We start from the raw sequence: 27,380 nt of genomic DNA, 5'->3' as shown, positions 1-27,380 counted from the left end.
CCCAAATTTGGGTCTCTTAACTGTGTGTGCTTGAGTTTCCATAGACTTTATAGTCCGTTAGTGTTAGCCTTCTGGGATTTTTCTGCTGTAATTCCTCAAATTAAAAAATAGAAATAAACTTGATTGGTGGGTTAAACCCTGCTTACTTTTACCACCCCAAGTGAGCTGCTTTGGGGAAATGGAAGAAAAAGTGAAGTCAATAACTTCTTTTAGGTATAAAGACCAGCCCTTTTGGAAGAGGGCAAATTAAGAAATTATCAGGTGCATGTTGGCAGTAGTATTTGCCTCAGGTGTTCAGAAATGCATTTATTTTCTTAGTTTGTAATCCAGGGAGGAACTTTGTAAAGTAGTAAGGAGACAGACATAAACTTTTGGGTGATGAAATTGTGTGAATAGTTTCTTACCAATACCTTTGTTTGATTCACACTTCCTTTATCTCACTTTAAGCTTCCAGTGTTGTGTTTTTGTTTTTGTTTTTTTTTTAATGCAGTTGAGGTTTTTTTTTCTCCCTTTATCACAGCTACTTTTACAACAAAGATTCTTTTGCTAAAGAAAAAGATGATGTTATCTGGACTTTGAGTCACTTCCTGCTGTGCCACTTTTGGGGGCCTTGGAAATGGCATGGATCCAGTATTTGGCATGTGCAAAGGGAGTAGTAAACTGGTACAGATGAATGTTTTACAGACTGATCTTCAAAAATAATCTCCAAATGGTCTTTAGGAAAAGAACTATTTTTTGATCAGATGCCAATAAATGTAGATAATAAAAATAAACAATACTTTGGTTTTCTGAAGAGTCTTTTTTTAACTGCATATTTAACAGCTTTTATTGACACTTTGAAGAAAGTTGAACAGAAGCTTTCGATGGTAAAGCTGATATAGGTTGTTGCAAAACTGGTTTCAAACCCTCTTTTAGGAGAGGAAGGGAATTTGAACAAAGCTACACCAAATCCAGAATTCCTTTCAGATTGTTTGTTTTCTTAATAGGTCACCTGTTACTGTCTTTATTAGGCTGTTTATGGCCTTGAAGTGCTTGCTGGTAATGCCATTTTCCCCCACTTTAATTTTTTTAAACTTTGCCATTCTGAAGCAAAATAGTCTTTGATGTTCAGACCTTTCAGCATTTATAAATAACTTTCATTTCCCCTTTTTCCTTGTAATTCTTGTTTAGCTAGGCTTCAGAGATAACTCCTTTAATCTCTTTATATAAATCAATTTTTGAGACAATTGTTTCTATTTTTATCCCTATAAGGAATGTAAGCCTTTCAACTTAGGTGTTATTCTATTGAAGGTTCAAAAAAGAAGTATCACATAGGTTTCTCCATGTGTCACAATGAGACTGACTTAGGTTTATGATGCTTCTTTTTCTGTTTTTTTTCCTATTAAATCTGCCATAACACATAGAAGTTTTCACACCCACATAGCTAGTATCATGGCTTGGTTTTCTTCATTATGACTATAACATTTCCCCACACTCAATGTGCTTGTGTTCTGAGGTTTGTATGTAGTAGTTAATGTAGCAAGTGTTTACTCAACTTGTTAAAGTACAGTTTTAATTGAGTATCTCTTTACTTTTTTCAGATATTTTAAATTGTATGGAAATCCATATAAGCTGAACTTTTGAAATGTCATGATTTGAATCCAGCATATTTGATGTGATTTCATTTCTCAACTTAAATTCTTTTAATTATAAATTTTTAAGTTTTTCTAAGAGAAAATAGCGTTTTGGGGACTTTTTCTTCCAGTTGAATTGAAAGAGTCCACTTAATGTGTGAAGTTACAGGGATGTTAGAAATAAAACAAAGAATTTCCTACCCTCAAGGAGATCACATCCTCTTTCTCAAGTACATTCTTTAGCCACTCCATTTTTGTACATTTTGGCTTTGAGATTTAAGAAGTTCTGGGTTGAGTTTAGTGTTTTTGTGTTTTTATATATAGGTTTTTGTTTTTTTGTTTTTTTAACTTATCATTATAGACCTTTTTCAGAGAGTCTTTTAAGATCAAAAACTGATGCTTCCATGAATCTGAGAAGTCTAGGAATAATACATTCCTTAAAACCAAATAAGAGGCTTCCTTCCTAGCAATGATTTTTAAAAGTTCTGTTAGAAAATTCATTTGAGAAGACTAGAGTAAGTTTTTAATACCATGAGTAGCTGCTAATGTTACATCTGGCAAATCAGGGATTCCTTCAGTCTTTTGTCTCAATCAGGGTTAAGTAGCTTCTTTTCCCTGGAGTGCTATTAACGTTAGTACAAGAAATCACCTCTTTTCTTGGTGCAGCTATGGCAGGGAGATTATTCTGTACTCTGGGCTGCTACCAGCCTTCAGGCCTAGCTCTAAGGTTTGAAAATTACTCTTGTGACTTTATTTACTGTCAGGATGCCTCACTGCTATAGTGATAACTATCAGCAAAGACTCAAGCTTTTCAGTCAGCTAGTTTGATTAGAAGGGGCAATTTTTTTTTTTGGTGTTTTTTTTTTGTTTGTTTGTTTTTAATAACTTTTTATTGACAGAACCCATGCCAGGGTAATTTTTTACATTATCCCTTGCACTCACTTCTGTTCCGATTTTTCTCCTCCCTCCCTCCACTATGGTCAGCAGTCCTATACATGTTAAATATGTCACAGTATAGATACAATATATGTGTGCAGAACCAAACAGTTCTCTAGGGGCAATATTTTTTATAAAATGACTTGGTATGGCAGTATGGAGGTGGTATAGGAGATGGTATAGGAGGCAATAGGGAACTCCTTAGTATTAAACTTTAGATAGAATCAGAACTTCATGTTCTGAGTGTGTTTCTACTTGCCAGTGCCCCTCATAATTCTTTCTTGCAGAGCAAGCTTCAATTAATTTACTATGGTAAGGAAGTTTCCTCATCAACAGTGCCCTATATGGAGGAAAAAACCCCAAACTTCAACACACCATGACTTCATAATTAATGTTTTGTATCTAAACCAAATTTTATTCAAACCTGGGGATCAACAGGTTTATTGAAATGTCAACTTTTCATTTATTTCCCATGTGAGGAAAAGATGGCAGTATTTCTTATAGTGGGCATCAGTTAGTATAGAAAATACTTGGGGGATAGTCTTATGAGATGCTATTTTGGACTTCTTTAAAGGGGTACAATACTTAGAGCTGTAAGGTGGACCCCACACATGAATCTATGAAATTAAACAAAAGAGGATACTTCAGATTGCCACCCACGCCTACTTTGTGCGTTTGTACACTTTCTGTCTAAAAGAATCATTTTGACCTACATGTCGGGTTGTTGCTGAATCTGATGCTATACTAAACACAAAGAATCTGCTGTTTATCTTCTTTATATAGATAAAGCGAATGTTTATAAACATTTGTAACAAATGGAAAGGGTAAGTGATGAAAAAAATGTCTTAGCAGTTGGTTTTGGTGCCCAAAGAAGTGTCTTAATTGTAATCCTTTTATGTACCATATTCAGTGTTCATTATAATATGACTATTTGGGATACAAGGTGTTATTAATCAAATCTAGCATGGTTCTCAGGGGCACTCTTTTGGACAGGGAGAGATTGGGGAGAAGGAGAGAGGGAGAGGGAGAGAGAGAGGGAGAGGGAGAGGGAGAGTGTGTGTGTGTGTGTGTGTGTGTGTGTGGTGTGTGTGTGTGTGTGTGTGTGTGTGTGTGTGTGTGTGTGTTTCCTAACGGTGGACCATTCTCAGACCTGATTTCATTGTATTTAAGATGATAGTGACCTAGGGTAGAATGGGGGGGAAAAGACAACAGTGGTAAGTGAATACTAAATTGTCCTGAGAGGGCTTCTTTCAGGGACCCAGGTACTTGAATAGATTCTGAAAATAAGAATTTTATCATAATCACCAGCTTGCACATTAACAATCAAGAAATATTTTCAACAAAAAAACCAAACCAGTTATTTTGAAATATCAGATATTACTTAGAATGTTTAGCATGCATATTTAGATATATAGACTATATTAAAACATTCATCAGTCTGCCAAATGGCCATGGATTTGGGAAATACCCCTGATATTTATGTCTTTGTTTTTTCAATCCAGTTTTCTTTAAATCAGAGTGAGTAATGTTAATATGTAGAGTGTTGACTAAATTTGTGAATTGGTTTCTATAATAATTATCAGTCAGAATTCTATCTTAGTTGTTCATTGGTGAAATAATGATCATGCAGAGCTATTAATAGTGAAAAGTCAGGTTAAAATTTTATACCCAGTTTTCAAGCAAGCAACTTTGATTTAAAAAAAAAAAAGTGAAAGCAATTACATGCCTAAATTCCTTCATCTTTATGTTTTAAAAATGATTTGTGTACATTCTCAACATCATTTACATTTGATTCTTGGATCTCACAGGAATCCTTCAACTGCTTTCTACCAAGCGTTCCATTTGAACAAGTTACAGGAATCAAAGACCCTCTGGGATAGGTATGAATGCTTAAGTATGGAATGCATACATGCAAAATTGTATGCATGAACTGCTTTGCACTCTGCTAGTTTCTCGTCATTACACGTGGTCTTAATTGTGTAATTTATTTGAACTGGGAGGGGAACTTAATTACTCACATGGTGATTAGAATGGCATAGAGGGCATCAAAACAAAATTAAATCATCTAAATAAAATTTGATTTTTTTTTAACTGTCAAATTATATACCGTGTAAATTCCATTTGTGCTCAGGAATTTTCTCTTCCACTGCATTAAGTGAATTTGCAAAATTAATCTATTAATTCATGTCTTGGGAAATCGACACATTTTAATGTTATTTTCGTAAAGGTATCCTACACCAGAGTTAATCTAAAAGTTTGTTTCTCTTTTGTATCAGTTTATTGCACTAAAAAGTCTTGTCATAAGACTATCATAAGGTAGCTTACTGCAAAACATTTCAAATTGAGAAATTTGAGATGTAATAAGTCAAAAGTATCAAAAGTAGTCAGCTATTTATGGCGAGAAACTCTAACCTTAATTATCGAATGTGATGCTGAAAATTCACTAGAAATGCATTACTAATTTGTAACCTGCAGCCAACTGCTTTCTCACAGGAATGTGATAGGTTTTGGATTTCTTTTCAAATTTTTTCTTCTTAATGTGGAATGAAGTAGTGAATTCCTTTTATGGCAAAAGATGCTTATCTTTATCTCTGCTTTAACACACTGGGTGTGTGGGGAGGGAGATCTGCTGTGTTTGTTGCTGAATATTGACTAGCTTCACATGTTTAATTACAAGAGGTTGAGGGCAAATGATCTTTTCAAAACTTGCACAAAGCTTTAATGAATTCTTTTAAGGTGTGCCTGGCAACAAGCACATTTGTGTGAATTCTGATATAATTTGGATTCAGAACTATCTCTTTCATGAGAGAATACCTTAGATATGAATATGTGCCCATCACATTAAGATATGCTATATGCTGCCTACAAAATAATGACAATAGCATTTTGTCATCTTGGTTTTAATTATTTGGCTTGATTTGCTTGTATGTGTTTCTCATGTTTTGCTTTTTTTAAAAGCTGTCCAGTATTTTTCCAGTATTATGTATGTAAAACTGGTAAATCAATTAATAGTGTTCAGACTGGAAAGACCATTATTCTTAAAGCTGTAAGAGATGATCTCATAACTCAATATTACATAGAATTCTTTTAGTGATTTAATTTTTATAGCATGTATGTATGAAATGTAAATTAGGAAGTTCTCTATTTAAATTATACAGCATTTTTTGCCAAGGTTTTCATCTTTTAAGTCTTAGATTAAAAAAATATTAAGCATGGCTCAAATTGGGAGGGGTTATGCTAATCTTTAAAGATTTTATTTTTAAAATTTAAGTACGCTTTTTAGAAGTAGATATGTAATAGATATGTAATGCTTCTGATAGATGTGGCATGAATGAAACCTGGGTTCTAGTCACTCTTCTGGTAGCCATGTGACCTTTGGCAAGTTGGTTGGGCCTCATTTCCTCAGTTCTATAATGAAAATCTAGATTAGATTTTCTGAGGTCCCCATCCTGCTCTAAATCTTGATAAAACAGTGATTTTAAAAATTCTACTCATAAAAAAGTTAGTGTGTCTCATTTTAAAAAAAAAATGAACTTTACATCTAATAACAAAGACTTGATTTCTTTATAAGGTTATAGGTCATGTTCCTGACCTGCCTGTCATTTCTGGGTTCTTTTCCCTATGTCACTTTGTTCCTCCATAACTTTGATTTTTATCACATTTTAAATATTTGAATTCTTAAGTGAACTATTAGAATATTCCGTGCCATCAGGAAAAAGTATTCTATTAGATACAGATCGACAGAAGTTTGATTGTTCTCTTTCTCCTGTATTGACCTGTAGTAAATTTGAGAAATGAATTGTCTTCTCAGATTCTCTTCTGTCAGTTTTTCATATTAATATTGAGATAGGATTATGATCTTGTAAAATGATTCATAGTCTAAGCAATCAAACCCTGCTCATGCTGGGTGGATGGGAGCATCTTTTTAAAACCAGACTTTGCTCCATTGGCATGTCATTTTTAATAACTCAAGCAAGTTACCAGAATTCAAACCCCACGCTACCCACCAGGATGCACCTTTTTTGACATCTTCTGATGGCTTCCTATGTTTCTTCTGTATTAAAAGCATACCTAAAAAGCCCAAGTTAAGACTTCTTGTGATCTGCTGTCAACTACTTCTTATACCTCTATCTACTGCTCTTCCAGCAGCCTTTCAGAGCTTTGCCCTTATCCCATTTCTAAGGGTTCCAAGAAAGCAGCTTTTAAAAACAATTGTACCTTTCTCTTTTTGTTGAGCCTCTCACTTTCATGTTAAATCTGTTGTTTTTGATTCAAATCCTTGGAAAGTCCTTTCCTCTGAAAAGAGATTAGGTGAGGCTATTACTTTTCTAATCAAACAAAAACTGCTCAATTGCTTGTTGTCCAGTCATTTTTCGGTCCTGGCCTACTCTTTTGACTGCATTTGGGCAGAAAAACTACCAAGAATTTGCCATTTCCTTCTCCAGCTCCTTTTATAGATGAGTTAAGTGGCTTGCCTAGGGTCACATAGCTAGTAAGAGTCTAAGGCTAGGCTTGAATTCAGGAAGATAAGTCTTTCTGACTTCAGGTCTGACTGAGACTGTGCATTACAGAGGTTCTAGGTCATCTGTTAATAGTAAATAACTAGTAGGGTTGCCCACTTTCTAGGAGATTATCGTCCTTGGAAAAGTTAAATCTTAGTGATACATAAGCCTATTAATTTCTTAGCAATATTTTATTGGATTTTCTATGTCTGCCCTTTAAGTTATATGAAAGATATTCAAGATGCAACCTTAGTCTTGCTTTATGTTCCAGAATTAATTTAAACTTCTAATATCACAAGGGAACAAAACCCCATTTACTTTAGCAGATAAAACCCAATGTAAGCCTGTACTGTGAATAAGAAGAAACTTGTTTTTTTCTAAACCATCAGATGGGCAGCTTAAATTAAAGGCACAGAAGATCATAATTAAATTGTAAGAATACTTCAGGAAAATTAGAATTATTTGACCTTATTAACAAAGGGTTGTTGATGCTTCTCTTGAGGAAATTCAGAAATAACAGGTAGTAGGTTGCATGTTTCACCATTCCCTGGAGTATATATTTAAAAAGTAGCATAGATAGGGATAATAGTAATCTTAAACTTTAATGCTTCTGCCTGTGGTTATATTGTGCTTCCTTATTGACAGATCACAACTTTGTCAAAGTGAGTTTCTGTGTCTGAAAAATTTGTTGCTTTTTTTTAAACATTAAGTTATGTCAACTGATATAGGATACTTATATCAAAATGAAGCATCAAAACAAGACTTCAATGGGTATATTACAAATTTTGTATTAAAAATCTTAAGCAAAACTTAAATTTTATAAAATTCAATACTATCCAATGGTGTTAATGATGGGTTTTGATTCATTTGCATTTATCATTTTAGATGTTATTACATAAATGTAGTCTAGATAAATTGAAACATGTTATTAAATATTCTTTTAAGTGTTCTTTCAACATTAGCCATGAATTAATCTACTGGCTAGTCTCCATATGTTGGAATACCTGATTTTTCAACATCAAGAAGGAATAGGCAATTTGTCTTATGAGTACCAGCTGCTTGAACTTGCCTTTGGCATTAGCACATATTAAACCCCTGGTGTAGTAATCAAGTGGTTAGTCATCTGTTGTACATATGCATGTGCATTATATATCTCAGTTGAACCAAATGATATTAGAAAGAAATAATACCTTTAATAGAGATTATTGGTAATGGCTAAAGGGGCCAAAATATTAGGTAGTTTTTTACTAAAAGTGAGAACTAACTAAACCTTGGATGTTAAAATATTTATCTAATTTTTCAAAATATTTAAATACTCTTAAATACTTATAAAGAATACTTGCTTACATACTAAATTTTACCCACAGTGCTCAGTGCCTTGCACCATGTAGGCAATTAAACACTATCTAATCATTTTTGCCATTGTTGAAATTAAGGGAAAGAAAGATGACAGTCCACATTAAGCCAAATGCTGGACTAGTCACATAGGATGCCAACTTTTAGAACATTTTCTTAACACTGTTTTTCACTGTTATTCAAGATACCATTATTGGTGGTAGTTTTGGTGACAAAAACCAGTCTCTTAAGACCTGGAGATAGATGAAGCTTACTGAAAGTGGTACTATTATTTGGCATTGTTTCATGTTCTTGGCATTTTTAACAGCCGAAGTTGCATTCAGTTAGTGTCTCACCTTCTCAATACTAAAAGTTAAACTAGAAAGCTTATATCAAGTCAAGTACTTTCCTTAAGTATCTCTGGAAAGTAGCAAAGTTGAAAAATAAATTTTAAAAATTTATTTTTGCATCATAAGTTCCCTTCTAGCTCTTAACAGACCGTTGGTCTGACATGTGAGAGAGAAATCTCTTTTTAAGAGATGTCTTTAAATCACTTGAGTGTATTTTTTAATTCAATAGTTAAATGCCTACCCAGCAAAGCATGTGAGGAAGCTTAAATAAGAATCCCTGACCTCAAGGAGCTTGCATCCTTATAGAGTGATAATAGCGAGCAAAACATACATACACAGCAGCATTGTAAAAAGGTCTGGAGCAAAAGTTGGAAGGGGAGAAATCTGCAAGCAAATTATTTATTTATTTATTTATTTGGTAAGTGGGGAATGAAACTGGATTTTAAAGGAAGAGTACTAATTCACCAGCAATACGGGGGCAGGAATATTTTAGGAACATAGTGAACAGTTTGAACAAAGGAAGGAAATTGGAGTATATTTGAGGAATCATAGATGTTGGATCTTGAAACTCATCTAGTCCAAAACTAATGAGGCTCAGAGAAGTTGTGACAGTACTTGAATTCTCTCTGTGTCTGTCTGTCTCTGTCTCTTTGTCTAGTAGCATGTGTTGAGGCAGCAAAGATAAAGTGAAGAGCTTTGATCCCCATTACAGAATTTTATAAAGATTAACCTGTCACCTGAAGGAATTTTTTTTTTAAGGCTTGATATTGGAAAAAATCATTTTAGATCTTTCAGATTTTTTTTAATCTAAAAGGTCTTGCCACTATTCTAATTTAAAAAAAAAAGTAGTAGTTTGATAGCCATGACTTTAACCACAGTCACAGTATTTGAAACTCCAAATAGGCTAAGAAAGGTCACTGAGAATTAGTAAACCAGAATTAAAAACTTCTCCCTTAAAACACTCATCTAACATCCTAATAAGATGTTTGATGAAAAACCAAAATTATTTTATATTTTAACTATACATCCATTTTAATAATATCCCATTTCCCAATTCTGTGACTTTGATTATTGGAGACTGGCTCTCAATTAAAAGAATAGAAAACTTCGAATTTGCAATCAGCTAATCAGATTGCAATCCTGGAATCCTTTTTTCCTCGATGTATATCAAGCACTAGTTGAGCTGTTTTAAAATGCAGTTCTATTTCTTCAGTTTTGAATTTTCTTTCCTCCTCCCCACCTGTGGAGAAGGCTAGGAAAAATTAATGCAGTCACACAAACTGCATTAACTAAATTAACCTGTCTTCCACCTCCTGTGAAATTTTCTATTTTCTATCTGTAGGTGGGTAGCACCTTTTATCATGCATTTTCATCGTGGAATTTGGTCATTGTATTGAATAAAATTGTCAAGTCATTCAGTATTTATGTTTAAAATACTGCTGTAATTATATAAAATTTTTTCTTGGTTCTGTTCATTTTTCATTTTGCATAAGTTCAAACAAGTCTTCCCAGGTTTGTCTGAAATCAATCCCATTCAGCTTTTCTGTCAATCATAAACATTCCCCAGTTAATGGGCATCCTCTTAGTTTTTAATTTTTTACTATCAGAAAAAGAGATGCTATAGTTTTGTAATATGGGGTCTTCTTAGTAATAGTATTGCTGGGTCAAAGGGTATGGCATGACTTTTTTAGTTTTTTGGGGGAGGGGAGGATAGTTTTAAGTTGATTTCCAGATTGGTTGAACTAGTTCATACTCCATCCAAAAACACTTTTGAGGTTCACTAAGGTAATGCGGTGTAGAATGAGTAACCTGGAACAAAAGAGGGTGTCCACCAGTATTGACCTGATCAATAGTTGGTTGTTTTAAGATCCTGAATTTCTAAAAGTAGTAATAAGGCAATTTAAGATAATAAAGATTTGGGAATGGGAAAAATGATAAGATTCTGAAATCTGGAGACTCTTTTCTAAACACGTAACTTCAGGCAAATAACTTACTCTGCTTCTACCTATTTATCTGTAAATAAGGACTATGGACCTCAGTGGTCTGAGAAGTTCCTTCTAGGGAATGCTGCTGAATCTTAGGCTCAGGCAGATTGATAGGCTATATGATAAAACATATGTGACTCTTCCTTTCCTCCCCCATAATTCATCTTCTTTTCAATCAAATGAGTACTACCCTAACCCAGACCTCAATTTAGCTTCACTACTGCTGGGACCTCAAGACTTGATCACCTTTCCTCCCCCCTCAGTCCCCCTGGTAATTGCTTGATTACTCCACTTCCTTTCCACAGTGTCTTAATTTGTTCACCACCTGAGGGGGTGGAGGGAGGGGAGGGGGGGACGACAGCTTTGCATCTATCCACATAATTCCAAATCAGACAACTACTCTTATGTAGCACCTAATATTTTTGTGGAACTAGTAATATTAAGCAAAGGTATCCTTATATTTAATGGTGTTTTGCATAGTAATTACCATCTGGTTGTGACTAAAGATTTATGGATGCCTTTGAGTAGATTTGCTGTAACACTCAGTCATTCTTTTGCTTTGAGGATCCTAGGAAGGACTGTTTCAGATTACTTTTAAAACCAGAATATCATAGATAACCACACCACACTTAAATTAGGCTTTTTAACATCCTTAAATCTTTATAATCTGCATCCTTGAGGTAGTGGTACAGTGGATAAATTTCTGGGCCTGAACTTTAGAAGACCTGAATTCAAATCTGTTCCTCAGACACCTTTACAAGCTGTGTGACCCTGGGCCTATCACTTTACCTCTGTTTGCCTCAGTTTCCTCATGTGTAAAATCAGTTTATCACCCCCGTCCCATAGTTGTGAGGAACAAATAAGATTATTTTCAAACACTTAACACAGTTCCAGTAATAGGGACTTATTCTCCCCCTCCTCCACAATCCTCTCTGTCTTAAGAATTAGCATTGTGATGACCCTGTTGACAATTGCCAGCCAGGCAGGAAGACTTGGATATGTTCTATGTGAGACATAAACTGGCTAATGGTGACTCTAAACATCTTGAATGACCAACAGTGATCCTTGGATTGTGGGTTAGAATCAGAAACTACTCTATTTATCCATTATATACATGGGGGGGAAGAGGAGATGACAACTGGTAGGTGTGTTTTCTGGTGAGCATAGTTTCTCCAATAATAAAGATTCTTCCTCAGAGCTGAAAAACTAGGGGGATCAGTTACAAATAGTCTTAAAACAAGAATTGACCAAATATAAACAGCACTCTCCCTGTCCCACAATGTTAAATTTCAGGGATATTGAATGTTTTTAAACTAACATTGGAATGAAACCCAACCTTATGTTCAGGTTTAAGAATATTTAATATGCGGGGTAGTAAGGTGGCCCAGTGGATAAAGCACCAGCCCTGAAGTCAGGAGGACCTGCATTCAAATCTAGACTCAGATACTTAACATCTCCTAACTGTGTGACTGACCCTAGGCAAGTCACTTAACCCCAATTGCCTCAGGAAAAAAAAAAAAAAAAGAAGAATATTTAATATGGACCGGGAAGCAGAAACCAAAATGAACCTGAACCTAAAACAAAAAGCAAAACCCAAATCGGTCACAAGTCAGTTTGAGATTGGGGCCAGATTTGTATTTTCTAAAACCAGCCTGAATGAACTGAAACATCACAAATATTCTTAACATCGTGTTCCAATCCTATAATTTAAACATCACACTTCTTCAGCTGTTCTCAGTTCAAGACCACTGCTGCTAAAAATTAGTAACCAAAAAAAACAATATTTAGAAAGGAAAGAAGTCCATGCCTCATTTTCAGGGAGGGGGAGAAAGTTTGGGGAGCAAGAGTGGGAATTGAATATTTAAAATGGTAAATATTGACTTATAGTGATTCAAGTTCTTAACATTCTCATTTTCTGAATATTTATCCAATCCTTAGAATCCTGCAAATCAAGTTGCAATTCATTTTTGAATCAGTGCAGGACTTAAAATGATGCAAACTCTATGGCTTAGTTTTTAAATTATCTGTTGGCTAAATGCTTGAAACAGGTAAACAGAAATCGGTAATTGTGGAATATAATCTCAAGAAACGAGCAGTTTATGTCAAACAAGTTTAATTCCCAACTACTCAAAGTTTTCAGCACTTAGAAGTTCTTTGTAATTAATTGACTACTATGTTTCTTAAAAGACAACTGTCTCCAGAAACTCCAGTGGGTTTCTATTTTATTTTTGCCACAGGTTAAATGGTTATTGAAATTCATAATAAAGGACTAAAAGGCATGAGTCTAAATTATTTAAAGACAGGGAGTGATTTTGTTGTGTCCACAAATGGTAAGGGAAGCTATGTCCCTGGTAAGGCCTCAAAGTGACTTTTCTTTCATCTTAAATATATGTGCTAATACCAGGGCTTCAAACCCTGGTGAATGAGTGAAATACACTCACACTCATCACTTAAGCATTTCCTTTTACAAGAATCGTCTTTACTCAGCAACAGAGTCCAAATATATCGATAGGCATTCCTAAAATCATGACAGAATTTAAATCTTTTAAAGTCCGATTGTGTCTTTTGTTAGACCAAGCATTTCTCAGTTATCTTTTGTGAAAGTAGTTATATAAGTAAAGTTTATTTAAAAAAAAAATTGGGGGGGGGGGTGAAGGGAGAGGTAATAGTCCTCCAGCAAGTGTTAAGATAATTATGTGGTAAAATCTATCTTATTTTACCTGAATGCCATCTTAAAAGCAATCATAGTTCTCACTTGGATGTGTGAGAATTTCTTTTTGCTTGTCCCTATTAATATTTTGTGTGCATTTCAACTGAAAACATGTCTTTACATAAATTGAACCCTTAAGTGTTTCAATTTTTCCAGTGACCTGCCTGGAGAAAAAAAAAAAAAGTTCATTATCAAAAGTTTGTTCGGGAGTTTGGGAATTCTTTCTCATTTTTATCTATATATTAGAGATCATTTTGGATAAACATGAAGGGGGAGAAAGTAGCAATCCTTTTCCCTTTCCAGTACAGTAAACTTCACTACTTTAGACTAATTGAATAAAAGACAAGTTATAGAATTTATATGGAAAATTTTAAACTATAAAAAAATTAAAACACTTGCATTTGATGATAAATTATTAGTTTCTCTTAAAAAGTACCCAAGCAGCCAGAATTTAATCAGAGGGGACATATTTGTTATGTGGGAAGAGGACAGCTGTGTGACTCACTGGATAGAATGCTAGCCTAAGAGTCCAGAAGACTTATCTTTTGGGATCCAAATCTGGCCTCAGATATTAAGTAGCTTTGTGACCCTGGGCAAGTCACTATACCCTGCTTCAGTTTTCTCATCTATAAAATGAGCCATTAAAGGAAATGGCAGACAGTATCTTTGATGAGGAAACCCTGAATTAAGTTTGCTAAGAGTCAGACATAACTGAAAAACTATTGAACAACAATATTGTTTTATTTTAATGGTAGCTGAAAATTTCTTAGATCAATTTTAAATCTTTTTCTGAAATCCTTAAGTTAATTTATATTGATCACCATTTTTATTAACTATGAAGAAATTAAGGTAAACTCAGCCCTCTTTATTGTGAAATCTTGGTTAATAGAACTCCAGCTGGAACAAATAATAATCAAGAAACAATCTTACCTACCCTACTTGATATTCACTAAACTTTGACAAGGTCCCTCCCCACCTCTTTTTTTTTAAATATACTAGTGAAATTGTAGCTTGAAATCTTTCTGATGGATGTGAAAAGATATGCCAGTAAAATTAATTTCTGGGATATATTCTGATAATGACTTTACAGAGCTGCAATATCCTGATCTCAGTGTTAGAGTCAGAAAATTGTTAGTAGAAATTTTTGTAAACTGAGGATTGAACTTAATTCGTTAATTTTCAGTTCATTATAATGCATCATTCTCAAACATTTAGTTTCACTCTCAACTTGCAAACAATTGAGGACTTACTATATGTTTAAAAGAAGTTTAAAATTGTTGTCAAAAAATAATATTAAATATATACCTATATATTAAAAAGTAATTTCAAAGCATCCACCAGGAAAGTAATATTTTCAAATAATCTTATATTTAATTTTTAATTTATCTAGACATACATAGGGCCCATTGTACTGGTGTACTAGAATCACACCCTTCCTCTCCTCCCCCCCAATACACAGAATCACTGAATTTGCTTTACAAGGCTATTCTGTTCTGTTTGCCTTCCATAGGCTTCCTAAGCATTTACAAAACAATGCTTTTCTTTGTTGAGGGGCCTTTTAGCAAAGGGTCAGCCAGTCTGCCCTTTTTAGATGACCGGTTCATCAAAGCCCTGCTGACAAGCAAATTATCAGCATTAAACATATTTCAGGATGTGTGAGATCACCTTTGTGAATGTGGCTGGGTTCTGTACCACATAGGACTTGTTCCACATATGAATATATTAAAATAAGCTTTTTTTCTCTAGGACATAATTTGGGTTTGTAGCAAACAGACTTTGAGCTAGTCTCTCTTCAGGCATATGGGAGATTGTTGGTACCACAACACAGAACACAGCTTAGAATTATATCCACATCAGGTTATGGATTTTTGCCTTCACCAGGTGACCACATTACTTGACTTTGCTTTGTTAGAGGGCAGAGTAAAATTGTATACTTGTTTAAATTTATTCATTGAACTCAGATGTGTTATGAGATTACATTGAGAAAATCTATTTTTGGGTGGTAAAGTAAATAGACTCCTAAGTATTGTTCTGGGAGATTTCTGCTTGTCAGAGCCATCTTTGAGGACAGATATGTAATAGAAGAATCCAGTTCCCAGTTCAAATCTACATAATACAAGCCCAGATCACTCCCAGTATTTGAGATCTCTGACGTGACTACAAAGTCCCTTTTTTTTTTTTTTACAGTAGTTAAGTAGTTATTACTTTATATCCAAATTCAGTAATTCTTGTATTAAATTTTAAAAGTGCTTTCTCTTTAACTGCCCCTATCCTCCATGTCATTACATTCTAATCTATTATTGAAGTTGAATCTTAGTATCATTGACTGCCGTCTTTTTCAACCTAAATTATACAAGCCTGCAAATTTTAATGGGTTTTCTATACACATACATTATTTGCAATCAAAATTAAATGTGACTTGATGGGAAACTTATTATTGGATCCTTCAAGAATTGTAGAGAAAAATGTCCTGTTGAAGATGCTGTTTTTAAAAATAACTTTTTGAAAAAGATATTTCACTTAAATTACTTTCCCTTATTAAAGCATCTCTAAAATACCTCACTTGGTAATGACACTACCTAATACACAGTGTAAACGCGTGCCTATAGCTATGAGATTTTAAATTATGTAAATGATGAAGATATGCATTAAAGCATTTAATGTTTGTTTGTTTGTTTCATATTCTTCATATAAAGACCCCTCTCCTAAAGGCCTCCTGTAATTCATCATAGCCTGGAGGTGACTGCAATCTTCAAGGCTATCTATGCTAATGGAAGAGTGCAAGCTCTGGCAGGTCCTACCAGCACAGAGAATGGCGTCAGGTACAAGTCCATCAATGGTCTGGCCTGAACATAGAAGGAATCGCTTTATTGATTTTAGCCAGGTTTATCACTAGAAGATTGGCCAATGAAGTGATTGGATTTTACCTAATACATGCTTCAACAGGACCGTTTAAAGCAAAGAAGGCTTGTGAAGCTATCTTAGTGGAGTGTACCTACACTATAGAAATCAGTTTGAAATCAAAATCAAAATATCAGAACTAGAGATCTATTTTCTTTGTCTCACCATTAAGCTTTCTCTTTTAAAAAGGTAGCTATGGTGTGCTCATATAATATATAGTTCACATAGTACTCAATTTGCCTATCTTACTGATCAATGTGAATCGAAAACAAGTTGTTTGTGCTATTGTCCAGTTCACCCATTATAGAACTCATATGCCTTTTTTACTGGGCTGTAGAGCTGGCTATGGCCAATTAACCGCATTGCATCTAATAAATAATATCAAGATTATGAACCTAGAACTTTTGGAATAGTTTGGTTTCTACTTGCATATCTACTAACTAATGTTCTAGGTCCATGTTGAAATTCTGAATTGTTTTCAGGTCAAATATGAAATTATTTTTACATTTTAAAAAATAAGTTTAAAAATGTCAGTTGTGTAATCATGTTAAAAACATAAAAGCATTGCTATATAAAATATTTTAAAGCTATTTGATGAAAACATTTATTTACTTAAACTCTTTGCTAGAATTTTTTTTAGAGTTCAGCATCGGAGGAGGAATGTGACATAATAATGATCGAAAGCCGAAAGTTTAAAAGTTGTGATGCCCTCACATGGTTGGAGGGTTATTCTAGCTTCTAAGGACTGAAATGTTGTCCACAAGAGTGTCTCATCAGGTCATAAAATTGGTAAGACATAATGGATTAGATTTTATGTATTATACCTGATGTTATTGTATTGAGATGACTTTTAATGAACAAACTGAACCTACGGTATAACTAAGAATATAGTGCTAGATTTACAGTAATAAAAAAATATGGAAAATAATTTAAGTACTTGGTATATATATGATCCTTTGTTTTATGGAACTAAACACAGTGTTTTTGTTATGCTAATGTGCATCAAAGAAGTAAAAATAAGTGAAACCTTGTATTGGCAACTGGTTTTTTTTTTAATGTCATCACATTCACTGTTTATAGGGATTTTCTATCCACAGTACATCCTTAGGCATTACTTAAAACACATTGAAACCTCCTTATACAATCCACTTAATTCTAGGAAATCTATTTATAAAAATATTTTTAAAAGCAAAGCTTTTTAAAAACCACTTTGCTTATGACTCATTTTCTTCATTAGGAACTTTAAGTTCCTTTTATTATATGATCTCAAGTTATTGGGTGTTTTGCTGCCCCCACCCCCAATGGATAGGTATTTATAGTCTGAAATGAAGAAAACCCAGTGGATTTTCCTAAATTGAAAACCCCTGAGGTGCTTCATATTTCTTCTTTGATATAAAATGACAACCATTAATAAGGACTTAAAGAATCTTGGTTATCTTATTTTCTCGCCCTAGTTTATGAAATCTTTTGTGTAATGTTTCAGAAATAAATTTAGAAATCCCTCAGAATAATAAGTATTTTTTGTTTCCCCAAAAGATAATTTTGTCTTAGAAAAATAGCATTTCATCTTGCTTGTATTGTGTAGTGAAACTCACAAGTTCTAAAATATTTCTGTGGAACATGGATACTAGATTTTAGTATTTTTGTGATAATTCTTCTGAAATATTGAATATCAAATTATGTATCAAGTATATTATTACCTGTAGCAGTTTTCAATATGAAAATATGGTTGTCTATTTTGCAAGAAAATTTCTTTAACTTAATTTTATTCTGGAAATATTCTGTACCCCACAGATTCCCGCCCCTCCACCCCCACCCCCCCTCAAACTCTATCCAGGGATATTTTTAATGTATATGACCAGATCAATTTAGAAACTCTTTTTGTTGGGATTTGTACAGAAAGTGGCTCTAGGGTCACATAATTAGAAGTGACAATAGGAATCAAGAGTAAATTTTCTTTGATTTCTAGTACTTTGATGTTTCTTTGAGATCCTGCGGTCCCTATCATAAATAGTCAAAATCTTTTAAAATGAAATGAAACTTTCTTTTTTTTTTTTTTTTGAAATGAAACTTTCTAAGGTGCACTAATTATTTTTCTGTAGGAAAAAATGTCAAAAGGATGAGACAATTTTCAGTAAACATTTAATCATTTAGTAGCAATTGAACTAATACAACAATTGTTTTTACTTGAGGATGTTGACTCTTTCCAGCCTTTTGAATAATCCAGATTTCTCTTTGTGTTATTCCAAGGCTTTGTACTTTAAAGGCTAATTTCAGTGGGCTTCTTTAACAAGATATAATACTGTGCTTACTTTTCACTAATATTTTTCATCCTTAGTGTTTGAAAAATATATTTTTTTAAAAATCTCAGTAGTTACCAATAAAAATTGAACATTTACAATTACAATTAGGACTTAGAGATTTTGCCCTCAAAATGTGGTTAACAGCAATAAGTTTTAACATACTTTTCTGCCATCATTCATATACCTAGTGGTATAAACAGGATGTTCCTTTATAAATTGTAGGTTTTTAAAAAGTAAATGGATTCCTAAATTTCTATTGTACTTTTACTACTACATCCTTTCTCTTTCACTCTCCTCTTTCTCCCAAATATATGGTTGAAGCTTACCTTTATAGGGTAGTCTGTCTAAAAATTATGTTGCAAATCTTGAAAAATTAGGGCTTTTCTGATAGTTGATTATTTTGAGGAAAACTACATTTGTGAATTGAAATAGTGTCTATATGAATGTAATCTTAAATGGAAGAATTCCATTCATACATAGTGTTTTTAAATTCTGATAGCTTCAATTTACTGGCATAAATTTTTTTTTATATACTCATACTGAATATCCATCATGGAATTTAGTACTTTGAGAAAGGTATTTACAGATGTTAGCTCCAAAGCATAGAAAAGGCAGTTAAATAATTTTGAAGCCTAGAACATGCTGGATAGGCCTATTGAGTATAAGAGGCCTCTATTTACAAGATTTATTCATATATTTTCTTACATACTTTAAAAAAAAAAAGACTGGAAAGTCTTCTCTAAAAAGGTACTCTTTTAACATTATCAAAATACTTTATTATTTGGGTACCTGCTGTGTATAAGGGTCCTTATGGACTCAGAATCCTTACAACTAATTGCACCGTAAAATAAATAGTTCTTTAGTTAGAGCATTGTCATGTATTGTGTGATTTCATTAAACTTGTATATCAACAATACTAATCCAAAAAAAATTTTGAGAGCTCTTTACCTCCCCGACATGGGGAATGATAAAAACCCATGAAATATAAAAATTAAGCTTCATTGAAAGATTCATTATTGTATTAACTCAGTTAATATGTGAAGTAGTTCAAAATTGAATCTGCTCAGAATTCCTATTTTACTAAATAGTACTTGATCTTTTTCAGTTAAGTTAATTTTTTAACCTTGCAAAATTTAGTTTTCATATCACAGATCATTTTAAACTTATTTAAAGCCACCATATAGCAGGTGCTATTTTCTTTATTAAGTTGTCTTTTTTCACCGTTCCTATATACACTATATGATAGTAAGTAGGACTATGAATATATAGCTAACAAAAGGATGCTAGAAGACAGATAAAATCAGAGACACAGAAAATTTTAAAGTCCTTGTTTTTTCCATTAAGTTGATGGTTATATAGAAGGCATGGATTAAAAAAAGAGATTATTAAGCACATGGTATTTTTTTTTTTTCCAAGATTGGTAGAGGTAGTTCAGAGATCTTCAGAAGGATCCCATATTAGACCATAAAAGTTAAAGCACTCTTCTCACAGCATTGCTGTAAAGTAGTGTAATTGCTCACATTTCATAGCTGAGTAAAGTAGAAACTAGAAAGGTGATATGCAAATAGCAAATTGTAGAACTGGGGTTCTAGTCTGTATCTCCTGATAGCTATATTTCAGCTTCAGAGTTCATCAGCTGCTACAGCTCTTATAAAGGCAGACTTCCTTCTGATCTAAATCAGTCCTCCATCAATAGTGGAGTCATCATTGAAGATAAAAATCGATCTTTAAGTTGATATAATTATGTACAAGTGATATTTGACCTGTCCTACATATCTAAATCATACTACTGCCATCTTTAAGAATATTCAAAGATTTGAAATCATCTAATAATAATAATAATAATAGCAACTAGCCAAAATTCCCTTCATTTTTGCAGAAGAGGGACCTGAGGCACACATCTAGGCCATGTCAGGAGTCAAATTTATACTCCAGTTGCAGAATTCTATGTAGGCATCTGGCTGCTTCTAATTTAAATGTTTTGTCATTGTTAGATATAGAAAAGTTTCCCAACTGTCTTTGTCACTGAAACTAGCTTACTTCTTTTTTTATACAATACTAGTGGAAGGAAATTAACCTATTAATTCCTAATTAATTCCTCACAATTATGGTTCTGTAGTATTCTTGATATCTTAGCTTTTCTTCCCCTCTTTTCCCCTGAAATCAAATAGAGCCCTATTAAAAATTTTTAGAAATAATCTCACTATATCGAACTCAGTTTTTGGTAACTAGTTTTTGTCTTGCTGAACTTTGCTCAAAGGGATACAAATTTAAAACTGTAAATTGAAGATCCTCTTACTGTTCCCTTAGGATACTCTAAATGTGAAGTCATTGTGTTTTCTGTTTTACTTATGTTAGCATGTGTATTTATAACTATTTGTATTCTTAAGAGAAATTTGTCAGCCTTAAATATTCTTACAAAGTACAACAAATCAAATGGTTTTTTATGGCTTAGCTGTAATAACAAAATAAAAGGAATTTAGCTTTATAATGAGTCAGAAGTAGTTTAAATGGCATTTGTCAATTTAAATACTAAAGCATTAATATGTATTGCCTAAAAATGTGATTTAGAAAACAAACAGAAATGAATTAAGAACGAATGCCTCTTTGCTCAGGATAGGCCTAAGACATATTGTGTGTCCCTACCATGAAAATAAGGGTCAGAAGTTGAGGGGATAGGATTGAAAGGGCAGGTTAGACAACTTTCCAAATCTTCAAGAAGCTAGTCAGATTTTTGGTATGACTTGAAACATTATTTGAAACAATAATAAAAAGAGCAATTTAATTACAAAGACTCTGCACCTTATTTGACCCTTATAACTGATTTCCCTTCATTAGATACATAAATGCAAAAATACATACCTAAAGCTAAGTATAAGTGATTTTAGACTAAACATTGTGTTTTCTATTTTCACTGTTACTAGTCAAAAATTGAGGTCGTTGCTCTTTTCTTTAAAAAAAGAAGAAATTCTGTACTGAGAAATAAGAGACCCAGGTTGAAACTCGGCTTATTTATACAATTATAAATATTATTTACTGTGTGAATTGTAGATAATTCTTAGTATCTAGGAAAGTGTAAAAGACTTTATGAAATCACAGTTGTGGTTTCAGTAGGAGAAACCTCAGGAGTCATTCTAGGTCAGGATTTGCTGAAGGGTAGAGATCCTTTGATTCTAAATCTGATGCTTTTCCCTTTAACTATACCATTGTGTTTTTAAGCAGAGTGTTTCTACATGTTATCTTTTTAGAGCATCATATAAGTATAGTCTCCATTTTAAAGATGAGGGGAAAAGTGGCTTATGCACAGTGTCCAGAGGTGACATTGGAGCCTACTTCTTGCCAATTAAGCCCAGCTTGCTGCTTCCTTTGCTATCCTTGAGATAGCACCATCAGTTGTTTTCTTCCTCTAGGACAGGCCCCGGTCTTTGTCATTGTGTTTTAAGGAACCAGATCCAATAAAGAATTGAGGGTAGTAAGAGTTAGAATAATCAGTCCCCTCCCAGTCCCTTTGGATAGATCATAAGTAAAGGTGAATATAAGATGTCACACCCCCAACCCCTGTTCTCCAGACTTTACAAAAAACAGCCCCAGAAACCCAAGAAGATACTGGGGTTGAGGCTGTATGGTTTTGTATAAAATACTCAAAGGAGGAGAACAAGTAGAAAGTGATCAAGTCTCCACAGAGCAAGAGGTCCTCACTCAGAGAGGCAAGTGTGATTTCATTAGGAGTCACTGAAGATGTATAGTTGCATATGGGTACACCTGTCCAAAAGCAACAAGATGCATAAATATGTGGAGAGAAGTGCCATCTTATTAAGAAGGCATGCTCACTTAAAGAAATTTAGGAACCAAAGCTAGAGTAAGCATGGTTAAAAAACAATTGGGTTGGTGACCAGTAAAGGGAGAAACAGTATAGTTTTATCAGGGGTCTTGCAAACCCCCTCAAGAAAAAGGAAATAGAGAATGAATGAATTCTATGTTCTTAAGTCTAGCAGAAGCATGATTTAGTCCGGGAACCTACTCTCTTTCAAGAGCAGAACAATTTAATAACTTCTTGACTTAATCTTTTACAAAGTAGGGAAATACAAGGGGAGTATTCTCTCTGGGATCTCAGGTGGAAATGATGATGCCTTCATGTCACCCCCTCTAGAGTTTGAAAGAGAAGGAAAGACACCTGGTCTGAGACAGGGATGTGAAGATTGATCAGAAGATGGATCTGAAAAATTAAATAAGGAAGACACAGAAGAACAATTCTGACCACTCCAAGCAAAGCATATGAGGGCGGTGCCATCTCATACAGGGTCAAAAGGCCCAAGGCTTCTGCTTGGGTTAACAAGACATTATTGCTGCTTCCTGGGCTTAGTGCCCTTCATGATCACAACAATGACTTAACGGGAGTTGATATCCCAGAAAAATAAATGGCAACCATTTGCTCTTGAACTGAGTTCAAGTTAACTCCATGCTCAGATACAGAAAGGAAGGAACAAGAATATGTAGCAGTTGTCACATAATTTTGTTGTTCTTTGGAGAATCATGGAAAATGTAGCATCTCAAGACTTGATGGGTAAATGATGACTCTTTTCTCATTGTGGGCAAGTGAGCTTGAGTTAGATTCCTTAGAAAATTAAAGATAATCCTGAGTTTGGAAAAAGAAATGGTGATTTGTAGAGCTTTCAGGATGGCTTCATCAAGAACCACTCCTGCCAGACTAGCCTTAATTTTTTTGACAAGGTTATTATTATTTATAATTTTATTAAGTAGACCCAAAGGTGTAGGTTATAAGATTAGATAGCTCCCGAAATTGTGAGTGGCCAAACTCAAAGTTATTGTTTATCATTCAAATTGTTAGAAGAACTTTTTCTAAGCTACCTCTCAGGTAATTATGTTTAGTCTCCTTATACTATGTTACATTGTGTCTTCAAACCTGCAGGCTTTCTAGAAGATAAAAGTTTCACATACGGATTATAGGAAGGGTCTGAATGGACTAGAATATTGAGATGAATCTGACAAATTGAAAATCAATATGGGAGAAGAATGTAAATCTTAAATTCAGTGTCACAAGTCTGAGATTAAGGAAGCTTAGCCACATTGTATTTTGCCTGAAAAATAATCTGGTCCTCTTATTGAATCCAAATATAAATCAGTATAAATCAGCAATATGAGGTTGAGTAGCACAAAACCCCCAGTGTCATCTTGGCCTGGTGGTTGTTTCCAGGCATGGCCTGCTCTTTGGGATTTTTTTGGGGTCTTCTTGGCAAAGACACTGCTGTGATTTGCCAATTCCTTCCCCAACTCATTTTGCCTCCAGCCAAGGCAAAGAACGTGAAGGAACTGGCTCAGGATCACACTGCCAGGAAGCATCTGAGGTTGGATGTGTTGCAGACTTGGCCCTTTCTGCCCAGTGTGCCCCCACACATGCGTGTCCCTCTGGTTCTCAGTAGTGGTCTGTTGTCATCAGCTCCCATCTGAGCCATCATATTTGGTTCTGGCCATAATGATGAAGAGCATCAATAACCAATGTAACATTCGGGCTAGCTTTCTGGAGGACCTCGAGACCAGCCTTGATATTAGTGGAGGAATGCAGGAGGCAGGAGAGCGACTAGGAGGATGATCAAAGATGGAATGTCCCATTTCCAGTCCTTAGCCCTTAAATACCTTGGTATGATTACATCATTACAGCACACTATGTATGTGTGAACTAGAGAACCATTCTATAAATCCCCTATACTAACTACTAAGTATATATGTGAACTAGAGAACCATCATCTCATCAATTCCACTGAGTTAACACCTTGTTGTAAGTATCCTTGTTTCAAGTATACTTCTCCAGAGTTCCGTCTCTCTACAAACCTAGAGAAGATCCAGAGGAGGGAGGACCCCTTTACTTTGACCTTGCAATGAAGATTGGTTGGAGGATTTGGAAATGGTTAGCCTGGTGAAGGAGAATAATAGGGCCTCCTGTTTTCACTGTGCGAGATCTGGATTTGTTTGTGAATTCGATTTAAGTGAAACAGTTGCACAAAGTCCGAAGTTTGTGGAAAGACAGAGGTTCAGGATGCGATGAATGACCTTGGCATCTTCACTATTTGAGCTCTAAGCATTCCACAGCGCCTGCCCCCAGAGGAAGTCTTCAAATGCTTGGGAGTAGATTACACCTTCTTCTGCCAACTCACCTGAAGCCTGATGGGTGTTCTCAGCCTTGTTGAGTCCATCTGGAGAAATGATTTACTGTGGTGTGGCTGCTGTACGTGCTAGTATTTCTTGGAGCCAAAGCTGAGAGTTGAGTGTCAGATGAATACAAAGGTGCATGAGCAGCCCTGAAAAGAACTTGGCTAGCCCTCTCTGGATATTGCTTCTATACACTGTCCAAAACAGAGAAGCAAATGTGTCAATGAAGATGCATTTCGTGTCAGGAGATGAGTTCAGTGGTTTCTTCCATTTTTCAATTTCTATGACTCTAAACCTATTTGTAAAATCTTAAACATTATTCAAGTACACACACACACACACATATATATGTATATGTATATAAATTTAAAGTCTTAGTAAAATGGTTACTCAGTATTATTTTTGGGAACTTTTATTAAGAGCTTTTAATATATAGGTATAATAATTTGTTTTGTCCTGCCAGATGAAATCTCATTCTCTTAATTTGTTTTTACCATAGAATCATCTATTGGTAGTTTTTCTGGTTTTGTTTTCAAATTTTGTATTCTTCATCATCCTACTTTTTTTATTCTTTAAATTAAAATTTTTATTGATATATTTTCTTACATCACTTTCATTTATGAATATATTCCTCTATCCTCCATACCAGCAATCTATCCTTTGCAACAAATTTTTCATCCTACTTTTTTTTAAAGAGGCATTTTAAAAAATGTGTGAGATTAATTCTGCATAGACCTTTGGAAGGAAATTTCCCCAAAAACTTTAAATAAATTGATCTCGATTATAGAAACTGTTAAATTCCTTCTTTAAAATTGTTGTGGTTTTTTTTTTTTTTTAATCTCCTATTTTTTTCCTTGCTGAAGTAATTTGAACTTATTTTGTTAGGTGTTTTTAAAATCTCTTGCTTTAAGAACTATCCTATTTTGCCTCTCACTTTTCATTTAAAATAAAACTTTCTACATACTTGATTATGATAGCCTATCACTGAAAAAAATTAAGCCTCCTTTAACCTGTTACATAATCATAAGTAAGTTTATAGTTGAATGATAACTTTTGTGATTAAAAAGGTGACTATAGGATATGGTTCTTCCACCCCTCCAAATCCAGGATTTTAAATTTTCTGATCTGTTGAGGAAATGTGCCCCTTAAAGAAAAAATAATAAAATTACTCAAATAATTAAAATTACTAAATGATTGAAGAGAGTAAATGTAATATGCTATAATTGCTTTAACAAAGTTTTTTTTTTGAGATACAGCAGCATAATATGTTTAAAATCTCTGTAAAAATCAAATGTGCCACTTTTTTTGATAGAAGCAATTACAATTCAAATTAGCTAATGCTAATACCTAGAAGTTACTGAAGCCACATTCCCATATCACTATATTATTCTGACAAGGATTTTTAAAATGTTCTTGGCAAGTCAGGGTTTACATTGCACTTTATGTGCTTTCTTGAATCTATGGATTCACACCATTCCACTGGGACATTTTTCAGATAAAGAAATGGCAAAAAATAATTTAACTTAATTAAGGTTTCCTACAGTTTTTTTCATTTTCTTTTTCATTATATCCCAGCTATGTTCAGACAAACTAACCAACCATGAGGCAATCCTATGCAACAGTATGCCTTCAAATTAAGGTTTGGAAACCACATACCGAAAAATGTTCTTATCCCTAACTTCCTGAAGTAGGATTGTTTTAGGGATGCTATAAATACAATCATTGCCTTCTAGTATTGCTTCTTTGGGAGAGTTCACGAAGGATCAGTAGCTAAGGTTTTCTGGCCTGATTCTTTGAGCCCACTCACTGTTCAGATATTCCATGTGATAGAGTAGTTGGATCTCAGACAGATCCTCATGTGATCATAGGCAAGCACTTTCACGTTTCGTATTTGTTCCTCTGTAAGTTGCAGGACAAAAAAATTATGTATAAATTCCCCCTGGCCTTCTTTATAGACCACGTGCCATTGTCTAGATTGGATTTTGAATAATTTCATAGCTGATTTAGCACTACTATCTATCCAGAACATTACTGTTTCAGAACTAGAATCCAAAATTTTATGCCCTGCTTGGTTGGTTGATATGATATAGTGTAAAATGACTATACTGGAAGTATTTGGAGTTTCCTTGTCAGAGATAGAGATATTGGAGGAGTTTGCCATTTCCTTTTCCAGCTCATTTTATAGGAAACTGAGGCAAACAGGGTTCAGTGACATCTATAGTTACACAATTAGTGTCTGAGGCTAGATTTGAACTGAAGAAGGTAAGTTTTCCTTAAAAAAAAAAATGAAATAAATGCTATGTATAAATCACCTCACATGGGAATTGGTATAGCAATTACACTTTAAACTATATTACTAATATTGAAGTAAAAACTCCTCAATAGTAGTAATAAAATGCTTCCCTCCTACTCCTTTCTCACATTCTAGTTAAATGTTTCAATTTGACTTGGGAAGGAAATATTTATTCATCCTGTCAAACCTCATTCAATCTATGTTAGGTTACTAACATTCTCAAAAAACAACTGACAAATTGTATGCTTAAACTGATTGATTTGATATAGGTACATTTATTTCCT

At 34.0% G+C, this 27,380-nt stretch overlaps 1 protein-coding gene across 2 annotated transcripts in view; it reads left to right on the top strand.

Annotated features, from left to right (window-relative positions):
• The window catches only part of TSC22D2 (TSC22 domain family member 2), a 48,290-nt gene that overhangs the window by 8,935 nt on the left and 11,975 nt on the right, over positions 1 to 27,380 (top strand). Inside the window, exon 2 of one of the 2 annotated variants that reach the window (XM_051983281.1) lies at positions 4,358 to 4,429. The exons of the other annotated variant lie outside the window; for it this stretch is intronic. Coding sequence (XP_051839241.1) covers positions 4,358 to 4,429 — 72 coding nt within the window. The remainder of the gene's footprint in view (positions 1 to 4,357; positions 4,430 to 27,380) is intronic. 2 annotated transcript variants of the gene reach the window in all.

Source organism: Antechinus flavipes, chromosome 3 (assembly GCF_016432865.1).
Source record: "Antechinus flavipes isolate AdamAnt ecotype Samford, QLD, Australia chromosome 3, AdamAnt_v2, whole genome shotgun sequence".
In the NCBI taxonomy this organism is placed as follows: Eukaryota; Metazoa; Chordata; class Mammalia; order Dasyuromorphia; family Dasyuridae; genus Antechinus; species Antechinus flavipes.
The sequence above is the reverse complement of the archived record's forward strand: the minus strand, read 5'-3'. Positions and strand labels throughout refer to the sequence as shown.